A 24,804-nucleotide genomic window follows, 5' to 3' on the forward strand; every position below is an offset into this window, starting at 1 on the left:
AAGCCTGGGGATTTTTAAATGATGGATTTGAACTTGAATGACATTTTTCTTACAGTGTTGAAATGCAAAGTGATGCTCTGACGTGTGATGTGGAGTAAACTTTACAGCGCTGTGAAAGACATGGAGGCTGTGAGAGTCTATTGACTGACAACAGAAAGAAAAACTTTTTCAGCATAACAGGGCTCTGTATTCAGTCTGTGTAATGATGTGGGCTGTTTCAAGCAAAATTTGGCTGAAATATGGACAAACCCATCCAATTTAATTCAAACATTTAACCCATACATTGGGTTTGTCCATATTTTGTTCACATTTTTTATTTATTTTTGTCCAAACCTGTGTTTTTTTACAGTAAATAAACAGAAGCAGTTGGATTTATCACATACTAACATAATTTAGTCATCATACTTACCATGTACATGAAAAAGAAATGGTCAACACGAACAAAAACAGGCAGCTAAAATATTTAAGAAAACTGAAAACCAAACAAATGAGGGTAGGAATACACATGAAAGGTCGTCTTTTGATGTGAGTTATTATTAACAAGCCTCAGATCTATTGATAAGACAATAGTTAATAGACCTTTATCTGGGAGTCACAGAAATGACTTACCTGTATAAAAGAAAACGTTCAAGAAATGTTCAGAGTAAATGATACCTGACCAACTCCTCCCTCGTTTCCCAGAACATAGGTGAGATGGGAGGGTATAAATCTGGAAGGCTGCTTTGGACACACTGGCACTTGTCTCCAATCAGCTCCAGCACAGGAGGACTATCCTGACTCCTCAAATCGCTGCATTTTGGATGGGAAATGGGGCTTCTGGTAGGAAGAATGATGCTGCTGGATTCATCATTTAATGTGTTTGATTTATTATTAATCAAACTCTGCATATATTGCATTTATTTAAGCAGATTTGTTATAGGATCTGTTTTATATGTTGTTTTATGTCCGGCAGACAGGGAAAGATGACTATAAAGTGGCGGCGACTTCAGAAGATGGAGTCAAAACGCCTAAAAAAGGGAAAAAGAACAAAAAGGACATGGACGAACTGAAGAAAGAAGTGGAAATGGTATGAAAGTATTCGTGAATAATCTATATATACACAATAAATTAAGCAAACAAGTTTTTTGCTAAAGTATTATATGCATCTTTAAAAATGCCATTAATAGGTGTTTTTTTCATAATAAAAATAATTTATTAATAATTACATTTTCAATTTGTCCTAAAAATGTCAAAGAAGAATAGTGTTAATGGGAGCATAAATCTGCTGAAAATGACTACGAGTGAATATAAACTATTTCATGTTTTCAGATCTTAAATGTTGAGGGATTAAAAAAATATATTTATTTAAACTAAGAAAAGTGTTTTATGAAGGTTTTTCATTGATTAGGATGATCACAAACTAACAATGGAGGAGCTGAGCAGAAAATATGGCACTGATCTGACAAAGGTAGGTCTAATGAAGTAATAATAATGCACTATTCTATGAATGAACGAAAGTGAACTGTGGTGCATAATTATAAAAAGTTAATAGTTAAAAGTTACAACAGAAATACTTTAGATAAAATCCATTTGCCATAAGGCGATGGGTTTACTCACTTTTTAAAGTAACCGTTTGTTTTTACAGTGTACCACTGTTAAAAATGGATCATTGCTAATTGTTGCAAACAATTTATTTAAGCTGAATTTAAACAAACAAATTAAGTGACTAATAAATTGACTTAGTTTTAATTCAGCCCATATAAATTGTTTACAACCGCTTAAAAGTTTTAAAGATCTCACGAGGAAACGTAAGTATTTTACGTTTAGTCAGTTTAGTGGCTTATTCGTACGAATTCGTACAAGTTCAGTCTTATGAAAATGTACGATTTTAAAAAGGAGGCGTGTCCCCCCAACCTCACCCCTAAACCCCACCATCATTGGGTGATGAGCAAATCGTACAAAATTGTACAAATTAGATCGTACAAATTCATACGAATTAGCCACTAAATCAAAGAGTTATGAATTGCCATGAGATTGCGTTGGTAAAACCCAAAAAGTTAAGGTAGCTCAAACCATTTAAGGAAACAGATTGCAACAAACCATTTAAGTTCAAAAACTAATCCTAATGAGTACTGTGAACTTAACCTATTTGAGTTAACGAAGCAATTTGAGCACAGTAAAACCCAATAAATGCCTCATTGGGTGTAAAACCCAGTAAGTTAAGGCATCTCAAACCGTTTGAGGAAACCGATTGTTACAAATCATTTGAGTAAAAAAAAATACTGTGAACTTACTCCATTTAAATTAAAGTAATGAGGTATTTAATTAACTCATTACCTTCAACACTCTTCTCAAAACTCTTTTTAAATGAATGGATTTAACTTTTGAGTAAATTTTGAGTCAACTACACTCATTTCATTTGATAAAGTTTGATAAAGTTGACTGTTTACAGTTTACAGTGAACGAATATTTCTTCAGTGTGCCTGTATTGTTTTGTGAAACAAATCTTTCATTGTGAGGAGAATTACTTAGCTTTTTGTTTATCAAGTTTCATGCTTACCTTTTGTTCATTTAATGCTCCTAGTTAAGAGCATTCAACCTTTTGTAGTGTACAGTATGCCTCTGTTTATCCTCTATCTTTATAACCTGCTGCAGGGCTTGCCTGTTTCTCGAGCGATGGAAGTCTTAATGCGTGATGGACCAAACGCCCTGACTCCACCGGTTATAACTCCAGAATGGGTGAGGTTCTGCCGGCAACTCTTTGGTGGATTTCAGACTCTGCTGTGGATCGGTGCATTTCTCTGCTACTTTGCATTTTCGATCCAGGCTGCAACGGAAGAGCCAGTAAATGACAATGTATGTACAGCATTTTGTCTTTATGTCTAAATTGGCATAGTGTCAACTATATGTCAGTAAAAGTAGTGCCATACTCTATTATAATAAATCTGTTTTGGGAGAAGTTTTGAAGGTCTGTGCTACACCACTGTAATTTTGAGCAAATAAGTTCTTCCATAAACAAGTGTGCTGTAATCTTTGTAATGTGATCAATAACAATCCACATGCATTGTTACAGCTGTATCTAGGAATTGTGCTTACCTTTGTGGTCACAGTCAATGGATGCTTCTCATACTCTCAAGAGGCAAAGAGCTGTAGAATCATGGATTCCTTCAAGAACCTCGTTCCTCAGGTATAAGAAGCTCAAATATTTTTAAAAATAGCTTTCACACAAAGTTAAATGTGTATTTATTCTCGTAATTTATCATCATGCACTGCAGAAAGCCCTGGTTGTGCGTGATGGAGAGAAAAAGATCATTGATGCTGAAGAGGTAGTTGTGGGTGATCTTGTTGAGGTCAAAGGTGGAGACAAAATCCCAGCTGATATTCGCATCGTATCTTCACATGGATGCAAGGTAAAAACTAAAAAAAAATCGCATGCCAAAAATAGTTCGCTTATTGTAGTTTTTATTAAAACATCCCTCCATGCTTTCCCCTGCAGGTGGACAACTCTTCCCTGACTGGAGAATCTGAGCCCCAGATTCGCACTGCAGACATGTCTAGTGAAAACCCACTGGAGACAAGAAACATCGCATTTTTTTCTACCAACTGTATTGATGGTAAAAATTGATGTTGATAGATAAATGATTAAAGTAATAGTTCACCCAAAAAATTCAATTAGCCCATAATATACTTACCCTTACGTCGGACTAGTTTTACATTTTATCCTGGCTCTTCCATGCTGTGTAATAGAGTTGAGTACTGGGCCTTTTTTAAGGCATAAATCCATCATAAACTAACCCATACACCATCAGGGGGTTAACTCAAGTCTAATGAAGCAGATCAATACAAAATAGGCTGATCTCTGACTAGTATGATGCATGACTTAAGAAGCATGTCCCATCATGCAACTGAGTTCAATTATTGAAACTTGCACAATAGATTTTTTTTAAATAATTGAGGTGAACTTTGCATGTTCGAGGAAAGCATGTTAATAATTAGCCTATATTCATGATGTTGCTTTGATTATGTGTGCAATTCAGGGTGCTTTCACACTAGCACTTTTGGTCCGCACCCGGGTTAGTTTGACGTCATAGTACGGTACGTTTAGCTAGTGTGAACGTGTCTTCTGAACTCGGGTGCGCACCCGTGAACCGTACCCGAGTCCGCCTGAAAGAGGTGGTCTGGGGTACGGTTCATGCGAACTCTGGTATGGTTCACTTCTGATGTGAATGCAATCGTACCAAATCACCAAAGTGAAGCGCAAACTGTACAACAAACTTTCGTTTTCATAACGTTCGTTTGTGTTTGTGTGTGTGTCACGTTTTATACCTTGATGACATGCGTGGCACTGAGCCAGGGCAAACACGGTGATACACAGGGATGTCAGCTTGTCTCCTCCAAAACAGCTTCTGCAGACGCTGTGTGATGTTCTGAATGTTGATAATATGTTTGCGGCAGATGGACGCGAGTCCTTTTCTGTATGTCCAAAATCAAAGGCTTCAGTTTAAGCAGAATGACGGCGATGTGCGAAAGTCTTTCCATTTCAGCGCTTGCTTTTGTGACTGTCAACTAGCAAAGGCCGTAAACAAAACAGCAGCTCGATGACGCAAGCACACCGGGGTTCCGAGGAGGTGGCAGGGGGAGACAACTGAACTTGGGTACGGTCCAGGCAAATGAACCAAGTGTGAAAGCACCCTTACATGCGCCAATACTTACTTCCAAGTTTGCTGTGAACCCAACATTAGAGAAGAAGAGCTTTTTTTTTGCACAACCATACTTTTTTGTTTGAACCAGTGCTTAATTTGTGAATTGCGAGGTCCCGGAACAGAGCAGGGTAACAGATCTGGCATGTACCCGAGGATGGAGAGGTGTCCTGCACGAAAGTGTATAGGGGGAGTGATGGGTGTGGTGTCACGGGTGAAAGTGAAGAGGGTTGGGGAGTCGTGGAAGAAAGGGAAAGTGAACAGCGAACAAGGGAGGAGGGCGATTGAGCAGGGAGATCGGTAAAATGAGGTGCTGGATCAGAGTTCAGAGGTGCTGGATCCGATGTGTTCCGACACAAATTAAGCCCTGGTTTGAACTAAATTACATAATCATTATCACCATCGTCATGCATCATGTCCAGTCAGAGATCAGTTGAGCAGTTGTCTAGAAGGAGTAAGGTTTGATGGATTTATGCTCTCGTTCGAAGCTTTGAAAAAGGGCAAATACCCAACAAAATTATACAGCATGAAAGAGCCATGATAAAATTTCTACTCTGAATGTGTTGGCCTGACAGATGAAAGTCGTATACACTTAGGGGGTTGGCTTAAGGGTGAGTAAATTATGGGGTGATGTGGGATGAACAATTCCTTTGAATTCTTTACATGAAATTATGTTAAAACATGACAATATTCAATAGGTGCTGCCAGAGGGATTGTTGTCAACACCGGTGACCGCACTGTCATGGGTCGCATTGCATCACTTGCCTCCAACCTGGAAGGTGGACAAACACCACTTGGCCGAGAAATCGAGCACTTCATCCACATCATCACCGGTGTAGCTGTTTTCTTGGGCACGACCTTCTTAATTATCTCCGTGATGCTTGGCTTTACTTGGCTAGAGGGCATCATTTTTCTTATTGGGCTCATTGTCGCTAATGTACCTGAAGGTCTCCCTTGCACTGTAACTGTGAGTTGGAGAGGTGTTACACTCACTTATAATTGAAGCACATTTCTAAATGTATTAGTTAATGTGTGCTTTCTCTTATAGGTGGCTCTGACTCTCACTGCCAAACATATGGCAAAGAAAAACTGCCTGGTGAAGAATCTTGAAGCTGTGGAGACTCTTGGTTCAACCTCCACCATTTGCTCGGACAAAACTGGAACTTTGACCCAGAACCGGATGACTGTCGCTCACATGTGGTTCGACAACCAGATTCATATAGCCGATACCACAGAGAACCAGACTGGAGCCTCATTTGACAGGAGCTCAGCTACTTGGTCTGCTCTCGCACGTGTTGCTGGCCTTTGCAATCGTGCTGTCTTCCAGTCAAATCAGAGTCATCTTCCAGTGCTTAGGGTATGACATCTTAATTCCTACAGTTTAGAAGTAATGAAAATGTATTTAACACTTTGAATTGTACGAGCTTATGGTATGCAGAGGACCAGTTTTGAGTATGCTGCAATTCATAAGCAAAGTGCAGTAACTACACCTACCTGCTTGCTTACTTACTCCCAGGGCAATTGGTTCGATATTTAGCCACACCATCTTTCGAAACATCTAGTTTTCTTTTGAGGTGGGTTGTTAGCCCAATGCTTATCCCCAAACCATTGAGGACCAGGACATACACACATCAGCTTAAACACAGCTTACCCAATTCAACTACAAGACATCTTTGGACTGTGGGGGAACCGAAGCACCTAGACCAGGGGTGCCCAATCCTGTTCCTGGAGATCTACCTTCCTGCAGAGTTTAGCTCCAACCCTGATCAAAAACAACTAAACTAAGTAGGATATGACGGAGCACTTGGCAAATAAAGACAGGTGTATTTAATCAAGGTTGCAGCTGAACTCTGCATGAAGGTAGATCTCAGGATTGGACACCCCTGACCAAGACAAAACCCAGGCCAACACAGGGAGTACATGCAATCTCTACATAGAAATGCCAACTGACCCAGCTGGTACTCGAACCAGTGACCTTCTTGCTGTGAGGGAACAGCGGTACCCACAACGCCACCTTGTCGTCCCTGCAGTAACCGCACTGTTGGACAAAATTGCATTATCTGCGAGATCCCATTGTGACAAAGGTGTTGGTGTTGTGACCGTCATGTCTGACTGCCTGATGTAAAAACTTTAAAGGTGTTTTAAATCAGTTTTTTAGTGCTTCCAGTTACTGCACTCAGCTTTTGTAGGGCAGTATGGGTAACCATAATTGAGCACTACAGTATGGTTTAGTACAGGTCACCCTGATCAGGCTAGCATTTCCAATATCAATAGTAGCCTTACTTGGTACAGTAGGCGTGGTGTACAATATGCCAGATAGTTGGGATTGACGTCATTCTCACTCAAAGAAAGATGTTCAGGCCATTTATTGTGTCTCGACATGTAAACATCAATGGAGAACATGCAGCAGATCCTATTCTTGCTTGTTTGGCATGTGCTGCTTGTCACATATAGAGTCAGGCATTGTTTGAGCATGGTTCATTGCGGCATGCCGTCATTGTATTATTATGGTGTTTTTAAAAATGGAGCTTCCTGTGTTGTTGTTCCTCTGGCTTGTTGCATGCAGAAGTGACGGTTCTCTGTAAACCAATAGCTTTCAACAGTGAGTCCAAATCTACACTTGTGGTGCCATACTGTTGTGCTTACTCTTGTGCCTAAAAAAGCGCCAAAGTACGGGTGGCTCTTTTGGTTCTTCTAACAGTGGGAATGGAAATAAATGCAGATCATATTGAGATGTCTTAAACTGTACTGCCCAGTGGCAACATGCCAAAGTCACTTCTCTTTTTGTTTTGCAGAGAGAGACAGCTGGTGATGCCTCAGAGTCTGCACTGCTGAAGTGTATTGAGCTGTGCTGCGGTTCAGTCACTGAAATGAGAGAAAACTACCCAAAGGTTGCTGAGATCCCGTTCAACTCCATTAGCAAGTATCAGGTATATTTGCTAAGGTGTACTTTAGAGATTTTCTTAAAGATTTGACTGATTTGCCTGGAGTTTTTAGATTGAGTGGTCACCCTAATACGCCTTTATTTCCCTTGATGTAGCTCTCAATCCATGAGAATCCCAATTCCTCAGAGCCAAAACACCTCCTGGTGATGAAGGGAGCACCTGAGAGAATCTTGGATCGGTGTTCGACCATTTTAATTGAAGGAAAAGAGCATCCTTTAGATGATGAAATGAAAGAGGACTTTCAGAATGCTTATGTTCAACTTGGAGGTCTTGGAGAAAGAGTCCTGGGTAAAAAGTCACCAGTAAAAACACTCAAGTTATGACTGCAGATCTTTAAACCACAGTATTATATATAACTCTGCATTCTCCCTCACAGGTTTCTGCCACTTTGGCCTTCCTGATGATCAGTTTCCTGAGGGTTTTGCATTTGATACTGAAGAAATGAACTTCCCCACTGAGAACCTGTGCTTTGTTGGCCTCATGTCCATGATTGATCCTCCTCGTGCCGCTGTACCAGATGCTGTGGCCAAATGCCGGAGTGCTGGAATCAAGGTGTTTTCTTTATTACAACATCCACTGCTTGAATGAATTACATTAAATGAACCGATTATACATCTGAAACTTCTGTTATAGGTAATCATGGTTACTGGTGACCATCCGATCACAGCAAAGGCTATTGCAAAAGGTGTCGGCATCATCTCAGAAGGCAATGAGACAGTGGATGACATCGCTGCTCGGCTGAAAATCCATATTGATGAGGTGAATCCAAGGTAAACCTATCAACTCAGCCAGCACAAATATAAAATTCAGCTTTCTGTATGTCTACCAACACTAAATGTGACTCTAGAGATGCTAAGGCCTGCGTGATCCATGGAGGAGAACTGAAAAATATGACAGATGAACAGCTGGATGACGTCCTTCAACATCATACAGAAATTGTGTTCGCCAGAACGTCTCCACAACAAAAGCTGATCATTGTGGAAGGATGTCAGCGACAGGTACCATCAGATATATTCAGTAGCTGTTAATAGTGGAGACTTTCATGCGGCAGGTACCAATGTACAATAATTCATTGCTTACTCTTATCAGGGTGCCATTGTAGCCGTAACCGGTGATGGAGTCAATGATTCTCCAGCTCTGAAGAAGGCTGACATTGGTGTGGCTATGGGTATTGCTGGATCTGACGTATCCAAACAGGCTGCTGACATGATCCTTCTGGACGACAACTTTGCCTCAATTGTCACTGGAGTAGAAGAAGGTATGTCATATTTTGGGAACTTCCTTGACTGAATAATTCTGAAGACTCACATCTCAAACATATCTTCCACTTCAGGCCGTCTGATCTTTGACAACTTGAAGAAGTCCATTTGCTACACACTGAGCACCAAGATCCCGGAGATGTCACCCTTCCTCATGTTTGTCCTCGCTGGTATTCCTCTACCTCTGGGCACCGTCACCATTCTCTGCATTGACCTGGGCACTGACATGGTGAGACAAAGTTAATCTACTGTAGTTATATAAATATAGAGAACTTAAAATGGGCATGTTCTCAATTTTATCCACCTGCAACCACAGGTTCCTGCTATCTCCTTTGCCTATGAAAATGCAGAAAGTGACATCATGAAGAGACAACCCAGAAATGCTGCAACTGATAGGCTGGTGAACGAGAGGCTGGTCAGTGTGAGCTATGGTCAAATTGGTAAGTGCATGATTGTCCTGTGTAGTGCACTGTGTGCTTGTGAGTTTCTAACATGTCTTCAAACTGAATTATTAGGTGTGATGAATGCATTTGGCGGGTTCTTTACCTACTTTGTGATTCTTGCTGAGAATGGCTTCTTGCCTTGGGATCTGGTGGGATTACGGATTGGCTGGAATGACAGATATTTCAGTGAAGTGGAAGACAGCTATGGCCAGCAATGGGTAGGTGCCACATATCTACCAAATCTGACAAATGTCAAACCAATATTTCTTTAAAAAATGCCAGTCTCTTTTAAATAACGCTCCTGTGTTTTTATGTCTGATGTAGACCTACGAGCAGAGGAAGGTTCTGGAGTACACATGCCACACCGCCTACTTTACCAGCATTGTGATCATGCAGTGGACTACTTTGCTTGTTTGCAAGTCCAGAAGGCTTTCCCTTGCAAAGCAGGGAATGAAGTATGTTCCCAATAACTCTCATTATTGGCAAATACAGCCCTGATATCCATCAGATTTAATTATATGTTCAGCTTTGGCTTCTAAAAGACCTGTTTGGCCTATTGCAATATTAAAATTTGTACATATTTGCTTCTTTTGTAGAAACCGAGTCCTCACTTTTAGTCTGTTTGAGGAAACTGCAATTGCAGCGTTCCTGTCTTACTGCCCAGGCATGGACATTGCAGTCAGAATGTATCCATTGAAGTGGGTGCAATCATTATATACCTAATATATCTACCTGAATTTCAAGTTAAGCATACATATGGATGAATTAACAATGTTTTCTTCTTTCATTTAGACCTATGTGGTGGTTCTGTGCCTTCCCATATATGATCCTCATTTTCATCTATGATGAAGTTAGAAAACATTTCATTAGGCAAAACCCAGGAGGTAAATATGCATTCATGTCACACATCATCACATTGATTCAGATTGGCTGTTGAACATCCAAATTATTTTTAAAAGAAGTGCACAATTAAAGTAGTTGCGGCAGGTTTTGAATGCATTACAGCTCCATTTCACAGCTATAATAGTCAAAAATCCCATCATGTGTAACGGTGCATTCAATCGGGGATTCAGCGTCAACGTTGACAGAGGGCGTGTCTGAAGTTGGGGCTGGCGCAATCGTCATAGCAGCGTCAACCAATGAAATTAGTCAGCAATCGGCTACTGTCAGAGGCTGAGCTGGTGTATTTGCATACAGCGATCTGATACACTTTTTTTTGAGGAAAAATGTTTCTATGTATGGTTTTTTAATAACAAGTTTAACATTGTTAAGTAAATTACGAAGAAAATTACTTGATTAATTAAAAATATACACAGGATTTGTTGATTTTTGTTCCAAATAGATTCAAGTTAATGTGTTTCTGTTATAAAACCCTAAGTTTCATGTCTATTTATTAACACTCCACTTAGTGCTCTAAATTTTTACATATTATATAAAAAAATTTAGTTTTAAAGTAAAACGAAAATCATCTAAAGGAATATGTTGCTGTTAATTTCATGAGTAAATGAGTAATATAAGTAATTATGTAACTATATATATATATATATATATATATATATATATATATATATATATATATATATGTATATGTATATATATATATATATATATATATATATATATATATATGTATATGTATATATATATATATATATATATATATATATATATATATATATATATATATATATATATGTGTGTGTGTGTGTTTGTGTGTGTGTGTGTGTGTGTGTGTGTGTGTGTGTGTGTGTGTGTGTGGATCTTAGCCTGATTAGGTACTTTTACTTCGACAGAGGAAGTCCTGTTTAAAATTATTTATTTATGTAACATTCAACACAATATTTCAGTGGATTTAGGACTTTTTAAGGCCTAAAATGTTGTGTTAAAAATGTAAGACATTTTAAGTTTTTTAAGACCCTGCAGACACCCTGTATGTTGATCCTGGAACATCATTTTGGTTCGGAAATGTAATCCATATTACTTCCTAACTTATAAATAAAAACTTACATTAAAACGTATCCCTTAATTCTGATTGGCTGATTGGAATGTTAATCCAGGAACATGTCCTACTTGGTGAAATCAGAACACTGCTGAACAGTGACTGCAATTGTGTGAACCAGAGTATAAACTGCATAAATGACTCTGATTCATTCAATTATTAGAGAATAATACACAACTGAGGTCTTTGTGGAAGCATCACCACCTCAGGTGTGCATTACTTTTGTATTAATTAAGCAGTCTATCATCAATAAATCCTTACATATTTAAAATTAAACACAATATACAGGCCCGTAGCCAGCCAGGTGAAAGGGGTGGTTATTTTTTCCTTTTTGTAGTTATTCGTCTTGTTTTCTATTGAATTATGAGGTTTAAATATTGCATTTAAGTAATATTTTAAGCACTATTTTAGCTGGATTAGCTTGTCAGATGGTCATCAACCACACTTATATATAGAATAAACTTATTTTTTAAATACAAATTGTATTAATTGCATCATATATCATTAGAAAAAAGGAGATAAAGTTAACGTTTTAAATGGGAGAAAAAAAACCTGTAGCCTATTGTCATTTATTGGGCAGATAACAAACTGGCCAGCACATTCAACTTTCCTCAGTCAGAATTTGGCCATTTGAAATTCAAAGCACCCGAACCCCCCTGCTGGCTACAGGCCAGATATAGCTCACATTCCCAAGCAGATGATGTAAGCATACTGCAAATGGAAAAGGGTGGATCTACTTCAGAGACCAAGAATGAATTAACATCTGTCATATTTTGTTTCAGGCTGGGTGGAACAAGAAACATACTACTAAAGCCAGAAGACTTTCTGTTGAACATGAGCAAGGAGAGATTGCATCCTTTGGAAAACATCAAAATGAACACCCGTTTAGGTTATTAAATACGTCAGATTACAGGGATATTCACCCAAAAATGAACATTCTGCCATCATTTACTAACCCTTTCACATTTCTTTATTCTATTTAACACAAAAGAAGATGTTTTGTAAGCTGAAACCATTGACTTCTTTTATTTATACTATGGGAGTCAATGGTTATGTTTTCAGCTTACTTTGTAATATCTACTGTGTTCAACAGGATTAAGAAACGTAAAGGTTTAGATTAAAGTGAGGGTGAGTAAATTAACATTTTAAGGAGAACGATCCATTTATAAACAAGAAGCATCCAAGTCATTTGCACACATGCATGCGTAGTTGCTCAGCTTATTATAATAGATTCATTTACATTGAGTGTATTTATGAAAATCCACATTCATGGCATTTAAAAAAAATATAGGTTTCAACCAAGCTGCTAACAAGTTTTAGTTTTAACCTTTAGCACTGTATTTAGCAGTGTATTTCACTATAATCAAACATTACTCTTTTGTTTTTCATGCAATAAAATCCACATGTTGGATTAACGTGAGGTTATGTACAGAACAGAGTACACTGTATTGATGAACAATAAAGACACAATAAAACAAAAACACAATAAAAGCACACGTGTTTGAGTCCATTTTTAAAGACACGATGTTAAAAACAAACCATGCTACCAGAAAAAGAAAATTGCTTTTGCCACCAGTTCAGTCTTTATTAATACTTGGACACTGCAATTGACAGGCTGTCAGACATGCTATCATACAAAATAAAAAAGAAAGAAAAGGAAATAAACCGCCTTCAGTGATTAAATATTCAGTTCAGGCCTGAACAGAAATTCACACACTTGCAAATCATTAAAAAATAATGGCAAAAGCTTTTAACTCTAAACACAATGAACATGAAGTCATACAATAATTTAGCTAAATATATAGAAAACAATCAAAGGCACAATATTGCAGAACACAGCACTGAAATGCATTTTAGTATTCATAAGACACCGAGAGTTTTTCAAGAAGCTCAAGTCTGTTAAGGCTGAACAACAGTGACCCTGAACTTCCTTCATTTATTTGAAACCCCCTTAAGCAGTTGCTAGATTAGTGTTTCCTCACTGCTGACTGTCTTCAAGAAATTCACAGCAAATTGAACACCATTGAGGGATCCATTTTATGCAATTGCTATACTTAGTGCATCTCAGATTAAAAAAAGCACAAATGTTTGCATTTAGCATAACATAAGAAGGAAGTTCACACCATTTCCTTTTTTGTTTGTTTGTTTATTTCTTTTTTTGGTGTGGTAATATAGACCCTCACAGAAAGAGATTTACTGTAGGTACTAAACCAAACCAACATTCAATCATAACCGAATGCCTAAAACATATATATTACATGCTAAGATAAAAAAAAAAACATATAACAAAATATTGAGAAAATCTTTTTAATACAAAGTGATGATATACAATATATATATGCAGAAAAAGAAAATGAAATTACATGACCTGTTATACACTGAGTGAGTTACGAGTAAAAATTAAGGCAGAAGTCAAACAAGAGGGAGAAAGCCAAGAAGTTGACGCCCTGAAATGAGATCATGTTTCTAGAGAGGTTTTCAGTGTCCTTAACTTTCCAGAACATTAAAATTACATAGACAAAATATTTAAAACAATTTATAGAAGGGGCTCACACTGTCTCTGCACAAGCCACATTGACCTACAATGACATTTACCTGTTCATTACATTTGGATTGGTGGTAATATTATTTGGGTGAGTTAGTTTAGGACTAATATAAAAGAGATTTTGCAGATGGCAGTCTGAAAGTATGAGTGAGAATGTGTTCAAGATGATAAGAAATCAGCAAGACTTGCACTTTATGCCAATACATTCCAGCAGAACTGCTTTAGGAATTTGTGTGTTAGAAAGCTGCTACATTCTCAAAGCATTAGCTAATGTTCTGGCGGGGTTCCCACAAAGTTTTGCACAAACATAATACAGTTTTTATTGTGTATGACATGTAAATTTGTTCTGCATTGCATCCTTTTGTAATTGACAAATTACATGCCAATAAAAAAATCATTTATTTTCTTGAAATACAGGCATTTAAAAAAAAAAGATCTTAAATTTTCTCAAAGTTTTACATCAAAAGCATGAGCTATCATAACATTATAATTCATAAATGCTTTTTTTTTTCATCAATTCCTTATCATTAATTGTTCATATTTTTCACAAATGTTAGCAAAATGTTCTTGAAACAGTGGGCCACTGTATAATTTCCAGGTTTTTGCTATTTTTTCAAAGAAAATTAAACATTTTATAAATAAACAGAAACAGAAACTCGTCATCATGACGAATAAAAAATATATTGGCAATAAACCACAATTCTGTTGATTATTGCAGAATTTAAAAATCAATTTGACTATTGATTGTTTTGATTGATTTCTCAGTATTCAGGAATCAGTGCCGCCGTCAACTTTAAACATCTAACTAAAACTTTCTGGCACCGTCTATCTACTAATGTACCTCACCAGTGCTTAACCTGCATTTAATACAAACAGCAAATCGCTATCATTTACAGTTCAAGTGTTGCAGTTTGTATCAAGTGCTATGTGTTGCTTAGTACAAACTATATGTACACCAATATACATTCAAGAGTCAATAGAGTTGACCCTTTATCATGCACATATTCACATTGTCTACACTAGATATGCATTTCCTAACAAGAATAATATTCATTCATTTTCCTTCGGCTTAGTTCCTTATTTATCAGGGGTTGCCACAGAGGAATGACCCGGCAACTATTCCAGCATATGTTTTACCCGGCGGATGCTCTTCCAGCCATAACCCAGTACTGGGAAACACCTTACATTCACACACATACACTAAAGCCAATTTAGTTTATTCAATTCCTCTATAGGGAATGTGTTTAGACTGGAGGAAACCAATGACTGTAAAAAATATGGACGACGCAACAGCCCTTTTTCCCATTGAACGCCTTGAGGGCAAAACGCCTGCTTGACGGGCACAAACTGTCGCAAAAGACTGCTGAAATTGGAGCCAGACATGCGCAGAAGGATTGTCTGATGGAGCCAGAGGAGGAGCCGCGAAAATGAGCGGAGTCGAGCTTCCAACCAAACGCTTTATGTAAAATCAACCACGCCCCCCGAACTTCTCAGCATGCGTTTGCTGTCATATCAACACAAATGGATGTAATAACGTTAACAAATATGAGGGTTTTATATATTCAATCGCGCCAGCTCCAGGCCGCAGCGCATAACTTACTCGCGGCGTCGCGGGCTGATTCCGGCTCGCATGCGGCAGCGCCTGCTCGCTCGGCCGCCGCATCTGGCTCGATTGACTCGGGCTGGAATTGGGTAGTGAGTCCAGGCATCCGGAGTAGGTCCAGCAGAGCTAACATTAGTCAGTCTGAGCTCTAAGAGATAAGTCTCCGGCAGGCGAGAATCTAGCCGGAACTGTGTTTTGCTATCTGGGTGGCTAGGCGTGTATCAGCAAACTAATAAAGCCCGAAAAAAGCCCTGAACTTAGCGAATAAACAGTGTTCCACCAGGATCATGTATGTCAGAAACTATAGTTTACTGCTGAACTCATTTTGTCATGGTAAAATAACACAGAAATCGAATAATAACATTTCAGTCTACTTCAGTCTCCTGCCGAAGCTCAGACGGTTTTCTTTGAGAAACTGTCAATCACAGCTGTCAATCACGATGACACGCCCAGCATTAAATTACTGCTAAAAACAAACTGTTTACAAAAATGAAGATCTGCACCTATTTCAGCACAATAACCAGTGCCTTAATCCACCAGAACTATCTTTCGGGACATTTTATTGCAAGTGTAATATTTTTTTTTATTTGGGCTCAAGTCTCCTTCATTAACACGGAGGAGGCGGGCTTTATGACTTGTACTGCAGCCAGCCCCCAGGGGGCGATCCAATGGCCGAAACCTTCACTCAAACGTAGGCTTGCGGCACACTTGGAGGAAACCCATGCCAACACGGGGAGAACATGCAAACTCCACCGGAAATGCCAACTGGCCCAGTCGGGACTCGAACCAGCGACCTTCTTGCTGTGAGTCCACAGTGCTAACCACTGAGCCACTGTGCCGTCCAAGAAGAAAAACATTTAAAAAAACTACATGTATTCGCATCTTTCTGATCAGAACTCACAGATAACAATTCTTAACCACTGATCTGTTAAGATTGAGTCAATGGTTGTGCATTCTGTAGTGTAGACACTGTGTTGGTGTAACCACAGCATCATTTAATATTAAACATCCTTAAAACAATCAAACAACCAAACTACATAAATACTGGTATATTTACATGAGGTGGGGGTTACTATTCTGATAAAACCATATGATGATCTGGGACACACTAGTTTGCACCCACACCATTCAGATCTGCTTAGTTATGCAGTATGTTGAATGGTGTGACAAAAGCAATACATTAGATGTCAAACATCTGTGTCAAAAGTCTGTGTACTATCATTCAATTTCTCTCCCATGGGACTACTAGGAAGAGTTTCTCTTATATCAGGCTCAAAGATTATGTATATATCCTTACTTTCTTTCATATTTTTGTATATATATACAGTCCCTGACAAAAGTCCTGTCGCTTGTGTACAAATTGACTTGAAGTGTCACTGAAATATATTTCTAATTAAGATTTCTTTACAAGAAATGGCAGATTTTAATCCCAACAGCTTTTGTAATAACGTTTCAGTGCAAAACGAAACTGTCAGAAAGTATTCTAATATTCCCAGCTTTGTAAAGCCCATTGAGTTCATTTTTGCGAAGACATAAGTGTTGTCGCCTTGTCATATGAGCTTCACTTGTGACTAATAATGGATCAATTAGGTCTCAGGTGTGTATAAAAAGAACCCCAGTACACTAGTCCTTCACATCAAATGCAACTAGACCTCTGCAAAAATGCAAAAAAGTTTCACCCTGAGACTAGTCTTGATTATCTAGAGGCTAAAAAACCAGATCCACTGCTGATATGGCAGAAACCTTCGAAGTGTCTCAGAGTCAAGTACAGAGGATAAAAAAAAGACTTGAAGAGACTGGAGATGTTTTTGACAAGCCCAGGTCAGGCAGACCCCGCAAGATAACTGCTCGAGAGGACCGTTTGTTGGCTTGAAAATCTAAGGCCAGCCCATTTTTCACTGCTGCAGAGCTCCACGAGACCTGGTCACCTGAAGTCCCGGTGTCAACCAGAACAGTTTGTTGTATTCTGTCTCGAAATGGCCTCCATGGCCGAATCAGTGCCCAGAAGCCAGCACTAAACAAAAGACAATTGAAAAGCCATGTGGCATTTGCCAAGGCCCACTGCCTGCTAAATGGATGGACACTGGAAAAGTGGCAGAAGGTGGATTTTTCAGATGAATCTTCTGTTGAATTACACCACAGTCGCCGCAAATATTGCAGGAGACCTACTGGAGCCCACATGGATCCAAGATTCACCCAGAAAACAGTGAAGTTTGATGGTGGAAAAATCATGGTCTGGGGTTACATCAAGTATGGGGGTGTGCATGAGATCTGCAGGGTGTAAGGCAACATCAATAGTCTAAAATACCAAGAAATCTTAGCTACCTCTTATATTCCCAACCATAAAAAAGGTCAAATTCTGCAGCAGGATGGTGCTCCATCGCATACTTCCATCTCCACATCAAAGTTCCACAAGGCGAAGGAGATCAAGATGCTCCAGGATTGACCAGCCCAGTCACCAGACATGAACACCATTGAGCACATGTGGGGTAGGATGAAAGAGGAGGCATGGAAAACGAAACCAAAGAATATTGATAAACTCTGGGGGGCATGCAAGACTGCTTTCTTTGCTATTCCTGATGACTTCATCAATAAATTGTATAAATCCTTGCCTAACCGCATGGATGCAGTTCTTCAAGCTCATGGAAGTCATACAAGATATTAAATGTGGATCTCACAGCACCACTACTCAATTTGCTGACATATTATTGTATTTGCAGTAAATTTATTAAATTTTCATATAGGCGACAGAACTTTTGTCTTGCCAAAATTTGACCTTTCTGTTTTGATTAAATGATAAATCTTGTTTTAGTGAAACTAATTTATTTCAGTGCATTAAACATAATTTGGGAGGGTTTTAGCTTTTCATATGAACTCTTCCTAACACCAATGGATTAATTAAAAGTCAGGTTAGTAGCAGGTGTTTCTACAAATTAGATAAGGGACAAGACTTTTGTCAGTGACTGTATATATATATATACACACACACACACACACATTACCACCTTTCTGCCTGATTTTGCTGACTTCTCTGTGAAAAAAATTGGTGTAGACAAACATAGACAAAGCAGATTGCTAATGATTGTATTCAAAGACTTGGGAAAAAACTAAAACATCTGCAGGGTCAGCAAAGCAAAGGACAATATTTAAAAGTTTTAAAACCTGCTCCTTGTTTCTGAAACACAACAATTGTCCACTTGAAAGATGTAAAACCTTACTCCGCGGTTACTCCAACTCCTCCAAAGCCAGAAAGAGATTTTCACAGATGCAGAGTGGTATTTTTTGTTTCTAGGAGGAATAAGAGGAATTCAGATTTAGAGATGCAGAACAGGAACCAGCTACTGAATAACAAAGGGAAAAACAAGGAGATTTCAACACGGTCTTGAATGAAGTTTGATTTTGTCTAAAACAGAGCTCACACTGTGCGGTTTAGGCCACAGATTGGCCATCTGGGATAAATTTTAAAAAATCCAAAAATATTCCTATAAACCAAATGTAAAATCTGTAGTTTTTAATTGTGACATGTTCACTAACAGCAGATTAGAGGCCTTTGTGATTGAATTTTTGCAGTTTTAGAGGATTTGAAACACTTTCCTGCTGTACGACTTTCAAGAAGACTTTTAAGAAGAAGTCTTCTGTTCATAAACTATTCAAATATAAACAGTAGTTTCTTTCCTCACAGCACTTACATTTAAACATGTTTTCATCTTGTTTTACTGACTATTTTCTGATTATAAGCCAAGTATTACAAAGTCGATGCTGTTAAAGGAACCTCATGAAATTGAAAGTAAAGGTGGCTTGAAAATCATTCAATGCATGTTTGTTTGTCAGGGTGCTTTCACACCTAGGCTTTTGTTTGGGAACCTGTCTCGTTTGCCCAGTTAGCGTGGTTCGTTTTTCATGTGTGAAACCAGCAATCGCGCTATGATCCGCGCCAAATCAATCACTCCGAGATCACCTGAATGAGGTGGTCTCGGCTCGATTAAAAAGAACTGTGGAGCGGATCGATTGCAGTGAGAAAGCGATAGGATCCAATCGCGGTTATATCACAGTGTTTTATGGATATGTAATAGGCTTACGGCTATATGAAGAGAGAATTATGAGTAGGGCAAGAAGTTTTGCGAGTCTCCCGGATGCCCGCAAACGAGTGATAATCTCTCTGTAATCTTGCGTCTCCCTACCGGTCCTCAAATACGTCGCCCACCCTTCTCACTCCTCTCCACCACATCTCTCCTCAATCTTCAGACACGTCGCGCGCACCTTGTCAAACTCCACCAAACCACCACCTCTCCTGACAGCTGAGCAGGGCGCTGCAAAATAAACCCTGACACTCTGACCAATGTGAGGAGAGTTTACTCACACGTGACTTGTTTTAGATCTTTTGGTCCGATTATAAACTTTGCAGTGTGAAAGCGAACCGCACCAAGAGCAACAATGTAACAATTTTAATCTCTCTTTCGAAAAAACTGAATCGATTCACAGGTGTGAAAGCACCTTTAGTTGTTTTGCACCTGTCTAGGCAAAAAGTGACCATGAACAAATTTGTAAAGCATTTGAGGCACTACTTATTCTCTATACTTTCATGTCTGACAACCAGCAAACATTTGAAATGTTGTCTACTCAAAATACCTTTATTATTTTGATCACCATTCGAAGTAGAAATGTATTGCATATTCACTGCTAAATGCTTGTTATGATAATCACCAGCATCATAAATACTAGTTCAACAATTAATTAACATTAATTATATCAGAAATAAAAGTTTGTATTTACATGCTATTCTGTATATGTGTACTGTGCATATTTAAACATATATATATATATATATATATATATATATATATATATATATATATATATATATATATATATATATATATATGTGTGTGTGTGTGTGTGTGTGTGTGTGTGTGTGTGTGTGTGTGTGTGTAATTTTATTTTATTAGGTATTAAATGCTTAAGAAAATAGCATCAGAAATCAGAATAAGCAAATATTATGAATATGAATTTCATCATATGCTGTAAAAAAAATCCATAATTTTAAAAATTGTTAAATAACGGCTGTTAAATTACAGTAATAAAACGTAAAATAATGGATATTAAATTACAGAAACTTTCTTAAATTTAAATTTCTGGTAAATTTCTGTAATTTAATGGCTCTTATTTTAGGGTAAATTTCTGTAATTTAACAGACGTTATTTTACAGTCTTTTTCCAGCACCCCAGCAGAAATAAACCAAAAAATCAGGGATTTTATTAAAGTGTACTGTAGTGTTAAATGTGCATTTAGATAATCTATCTGTCTTTTCCCTGTGCCCTTGTTGATACTGGGCTACAGAAAACAGCTTGATTTTGGCTTTGCGGCTTAAGGCTAATGGTTCAGCGGAGCACATTGTTAGCCTTCACATGCACTGGTCCGATAATATAAAATGTTAATGAGCATTTGTCTTACCTATCAGTCATCCTTCAGTGACTCCAATTTATCGTACAGATCTTTAATCCCTGTAGAAAAGAATTATAAACAACAGGGTGTTTTACTTTGTAATTACCAATGTGAACAAGCTTATTTAAAAATTAAACGTATCTTTGTAAATGACTAATAAATAAATGAATATTAATAAATAAATAAAATAATAAATGACCGTCTTCACAGAAACAATTAGTCATATAATGAAATACAGACATAAATTGACTAATTGTTATACAAGAGTAACTATAAAATGTTTATGAAAAAAGGTTAATAGTTGTAATTACAATAACGTTTAAGACAAGCAGTAAAAAATTATAGTTATCTTTTACTAGTAAAACGGCCAAGATAAAAAATGTACATATATAATGTAGAATATACCTTGTGGATCATCATCTTTATCTCCATCTATTAATAAAAAGAAAGGAAATCCAGGTGTTTATCCATTTCATGGAGAATGCTACTATTAACTCATATTAATTATAAAACATAATAGCTTGAAATTGGCTATTACAACTAAGAGAGTGTGATGCACACACTAAGACTCATATTATTAAAAAATATTGAACAGGTGAGGATAAAAAAACAAATCTGAAAAAACAATGAGCATACATGTTAACACAACTATGGATTTACAAATAAAGTTAAAACACCATAAAAATATTTTTTGTCATGACTTATTGTCATATCAATTTCACAGTGTTGCAACTAATAACAATAATAAATTAATAAATAACAGAAACCTCACATTTAATTTGCCTTTAACATTCAACATGGTCTTAACTAACAACTAGGGCTGTAATGATACGTGACATGCAACCGAAATCGCGACACTCAGATCCACGATTCCTGTGCCGCGGTGTGATAAGGGAGAATCACGACACCCCGTGACTACCTTTCCAATAACGTGACGCCTGCCTGCAAAAGTTGAGCTAGTTGAAGAAGAATGTGAGGAAACTGTCACGGTTGTGGATCTATCTGCTCTTCTATGATGTGTCTGCGTGGTGTGATTTGTTTTGTGTTTGCGGTGTGTGTGTGCGCTTGTCTCTGTGTTTGTGTGAGAGTTGCGTGGCTGTCAGTGTTGTTGTTGTTTTCATGTCATCAGCTGGGCGGTCACATGATCATGGTCATCGGTCGCCTAGCACCGCTCAGCTGATTATTGCGATCCAGGTGTACTGAACTGTTGATTTCGCCACTGAGCCGGAGCCCAGACCCATGCAGATGGGAAGATTTCGTCTGTCTTCGGAGGAGAGACGTCGTCGACGTGCTGGGGGGTTGTGTATGTACTGTGGAGTTGGGGGTCATTTTGTGGCTTTATGTCCGGCCAAAAGTAATAAGCCATCTATGGGTAAGAGTTTATTGGTGGGTGAAATTATGCCTAAAAGAAACTCTCCTAATATGACTTCCTTATCCATCAAACTGTGTTTTAATTCCATTTCTCACACATGCCACGCCCTCATCGATTCCGGAGCCGAGGGGAACTTTATTGATGCTAAATTAGCTAACAGTCTGAACATCCCTGTTTCTCCTCTTTCTTCACCTATAGCGGTGCATGCTCTTAGTGGACTGTCCCTTCCTACCATCACACACATTACTGCTCCCATAAAACTCATTACTTCGGGGAATCACACAGAACTCATTACATTTTTTCTCACAGACACCATTGATACTTCTGTCATTCTGGGACATCCATGAATAGTGTTACATAAACCTCACATTAATTGGGGGCATAATGCAGTTTTTTCTTGGAGTGAGAGCTGTCATGAATCTTGTTTATTGTCTGTTTGTTCTAATGTTCCTTGTTCTGTGTTTCAGGAGGAGCAGGTGGATTTATCAAACGTGCCCCGTGAGTACCATGACCTGAAGAGAGTGTTCAGTAAGTCTCGGGCTGCTTCTCTACCTCCTCACCGTCCCTATGACTGTGCTATAGACTTATTGCCAGGTACGTCTCCGCCTAAAGGCAAGTTATATTCGCTGTCTGTTCCAGAGAGGGAGGCTATGGAGAAATATATTTCTGATTCTCTAGCAGCCAAGATCATCTGCCCGTCTTCTTCACCGGCGGGGGCGTGATTTTTTTTTGTGAAAAAGAAGGATGGTTCTCTTCGTCCATGCATTGACTATCGAGGGCTGAACAGTATCACGGTTAAGAATACGTATCCTTTGCCGTTGATGTCTTCAGCCTTCGAGCGCCTGCAGGGGGCGAACTTTTACACAAAATTAGATCTCTGCAATGCTTATCATTTGGTTCGCATAAGACCCGGGGATGAGTGGAAGACCGCATTTAACACCCCTAGAGGGCATTTTGAGTACTGCGTTCTGCCCTTCGGCCTTTCTAACGCTCCGGCGGTTTTCCAGGCACTCGTCAATGATGTGTTGAGAGATATGATAGATCAGTTTATCTATGTCTACCTGGATGACATTCTGATTTTTTCTCACTCTCTCCAGGAAAACGTTCAGCACGTCAGGCGAGTGTTGCAGAGGCTGTTAGAGAATGGGCTTTATGTCAAGGCGGAGAAATGCGTTTTTCATGCACAGTCGGTTCAGTTTTTGGGGCATATCGTGTCGGTCGAGGGGATGCGCATGGATCCAGAGAAGATTCAGGCTGTGGTAAATTGGCCAACCCCAGATTCCCGTAAGGCCCTGCAGAGGTTCCTGGGCTTTGCCAATTTTTACCGGCGTTTTATTCACAATTTCAGCCAGCTCGCCGCACCTTTGACTAATTTGACCTGCTCCAAAACTCCGTTCAGGTGGTCTAACGCAGCCGAAGCTGCATTTTCCAAACTGAAGGGTTGCTTTGTTTCAGCCCCGATTCTCATAGCCCCTGATCCTTCTCGGCAGTTTGTGGTGGAGGTCGATGCGTCCGAGGTCGGGGTCGGAGCCATCCTGTCCCAGCGCTCTGCCTTGGACGGCAAGATTCATCCCTGCGCGTATTTCTCACATCATTTATCTGCTGCTGAAAGAAATTACGACATTGGTAATCGAGAGTTGCTGGCCGTCAAGCTTGTGTTGGAGGAGTGGCGACATTGGTTAGAAGGTTCTGGGGTAGGGCTGCACGATATTGGAAAAAATTGACATTGCGATATTTTTTTCCTCTGCGATATATATTGCGATATTTTATATATATATATATATATATATATTTACTTAAAACTAGGGCTGTGACGTCACCATGACAACTGCGTCACCGCGGTGGTCATTGCCACCTCGGTTGTCCATTGCCACCGGCCGTAGTACGTGACGTCACGCACTTTAAAACACAAATTACTGTTATGTTGCCAAGTATTACATATCTGTTAGAATATAACATTAGGCGCGATTCAGCAAGTTCAACCATGAATCTTGTTAGAAAACGAACTCTTACATCTGGGAACATTTTGGATTCGTGCCGAACTAGAAAGGTGAACGAATCAGTTTGGATTAAGCTTTTTGTATGGGGGTTTTAAGTAAAGTGTGTTTTAATATTCACTGCTGAGTGCTGAGAGTCCAAACACTGAGGAGCAAATCCATCGATACGCAGATCCACGGGTCCCGAACCATGCAAGCTAGTGGCGATTGACGGCGAGGGAAAAAAAGCCATGTAGGCTTAATCAACTCCTGTCTTCTAAACGCAGAAGCCCAGCTCAGCCAGGCATGGCAGAGGCATTTGCAAAAATGGCCAGATACAAAAGAGAAAGTGATAAATGGAAGACATTGACGAGAAATTGAGCATAGGCTATTTGGTAACTACTTAAGAACGCGCCGCTCCGCAGAGTAGAGAAACCTGCGTTGCGAGAAATGCGGGCAGCGGAACAGAAGCAGAAGCCCTCTATCGCATGGTTGTGAAAAAGTAGCCTGTCTGTGCATTTTTCGCTACAAGCACACCGTC

The 24,804-nt window shown here is 38.9% G+C and overlaps 2 protein-coding genes across 7 annotated transcripts in view; one reads left to right on the top strand and one right to left on the bottom strand.

Annotated features, from left to right (window-relative positions):
* Positions 1–613: 613 nt before the first annotated feature.
* atp1a1a.5 (ATPase Na+/K+ transporting subunit alpha 1a, tandem duplicate 5) lies at positions 614–12,816 on the top strand. Of its 2 annotated transcripts, none has more exons than XR_012407356.1 (22): positions 614–819; positions 953–1,066; positions 1,388–1,447; positions 2,635–2,835; positions 3,053–3,166; positions 3,255–3,389; positions 3,476–3,593; positions 5,378–5,646; positions 5,728–6,036; positions 7,475–7,609; positions 7,720–7,912; positions 8,001–8,176; positions 8,258–8,394; positions 8,472–8,622; positions 8,714–8,882; positions 8,958–9,112; positions 9,200–9,323; positions 9,399–9,544; positions 9,651–9,781; positions 9,923–10,024; positions 10,119–10,736; positions 11,489–11,955. XR_012407356.1 is itself a non-coding variant. In NM_178099.2 (22 exon segments), coding segments are annotated over 22 exon segments (3,072 nt in total). In that variant the 5' UTR covers positions 740–807; the 3' UTR covers positions 12,137–12,816.
* Positions 12,817–20,924: 8,108 nt separating this feature from the next.
* The window catches only part of si:ch211-132g1.3, a 69,988-nt gene continuing 66,108 nt past the window's right edge, over positions 20,925–24,804 (bottom strand). For all 5 annotated transcript variants that reach the window (XR_012405224.1, XM_073949297.1, XM_073949298.1 and 2 more), the window contains 2 exons: positions 21,321–21,347; positions 20,925–20,974 (listed from right to left, as the gene is read on the bottom strand). Coding sequence is in view for 4 of the 5 variants with exons in the window: in XM_073949297.1 (XP_073805398.1) it covers positions 20,928–20,974; positions 21,321–21,347 (74 nt within the window). In the remaining variant the exon portion in view is untranslated. The remainder of the gene's footprint in view (positions 20,975–21,320; positions 21,348–24,804) is intronic.

Source organism: Danio rerio, chromosome 1, assembly GCF_049306965.1.
Source record: "Danio rerio strain Tuebingen ecotype United States chromosome 1, GRCz12tu, whole genome shotgun sequence".
Classification (NCBI taxonomy): domain Eukaryota; kingdom Metazoa; phylum Chordata; class Actinopteri; order Cypriniformes; family Danionidae; genus Danio; species Danio rerio.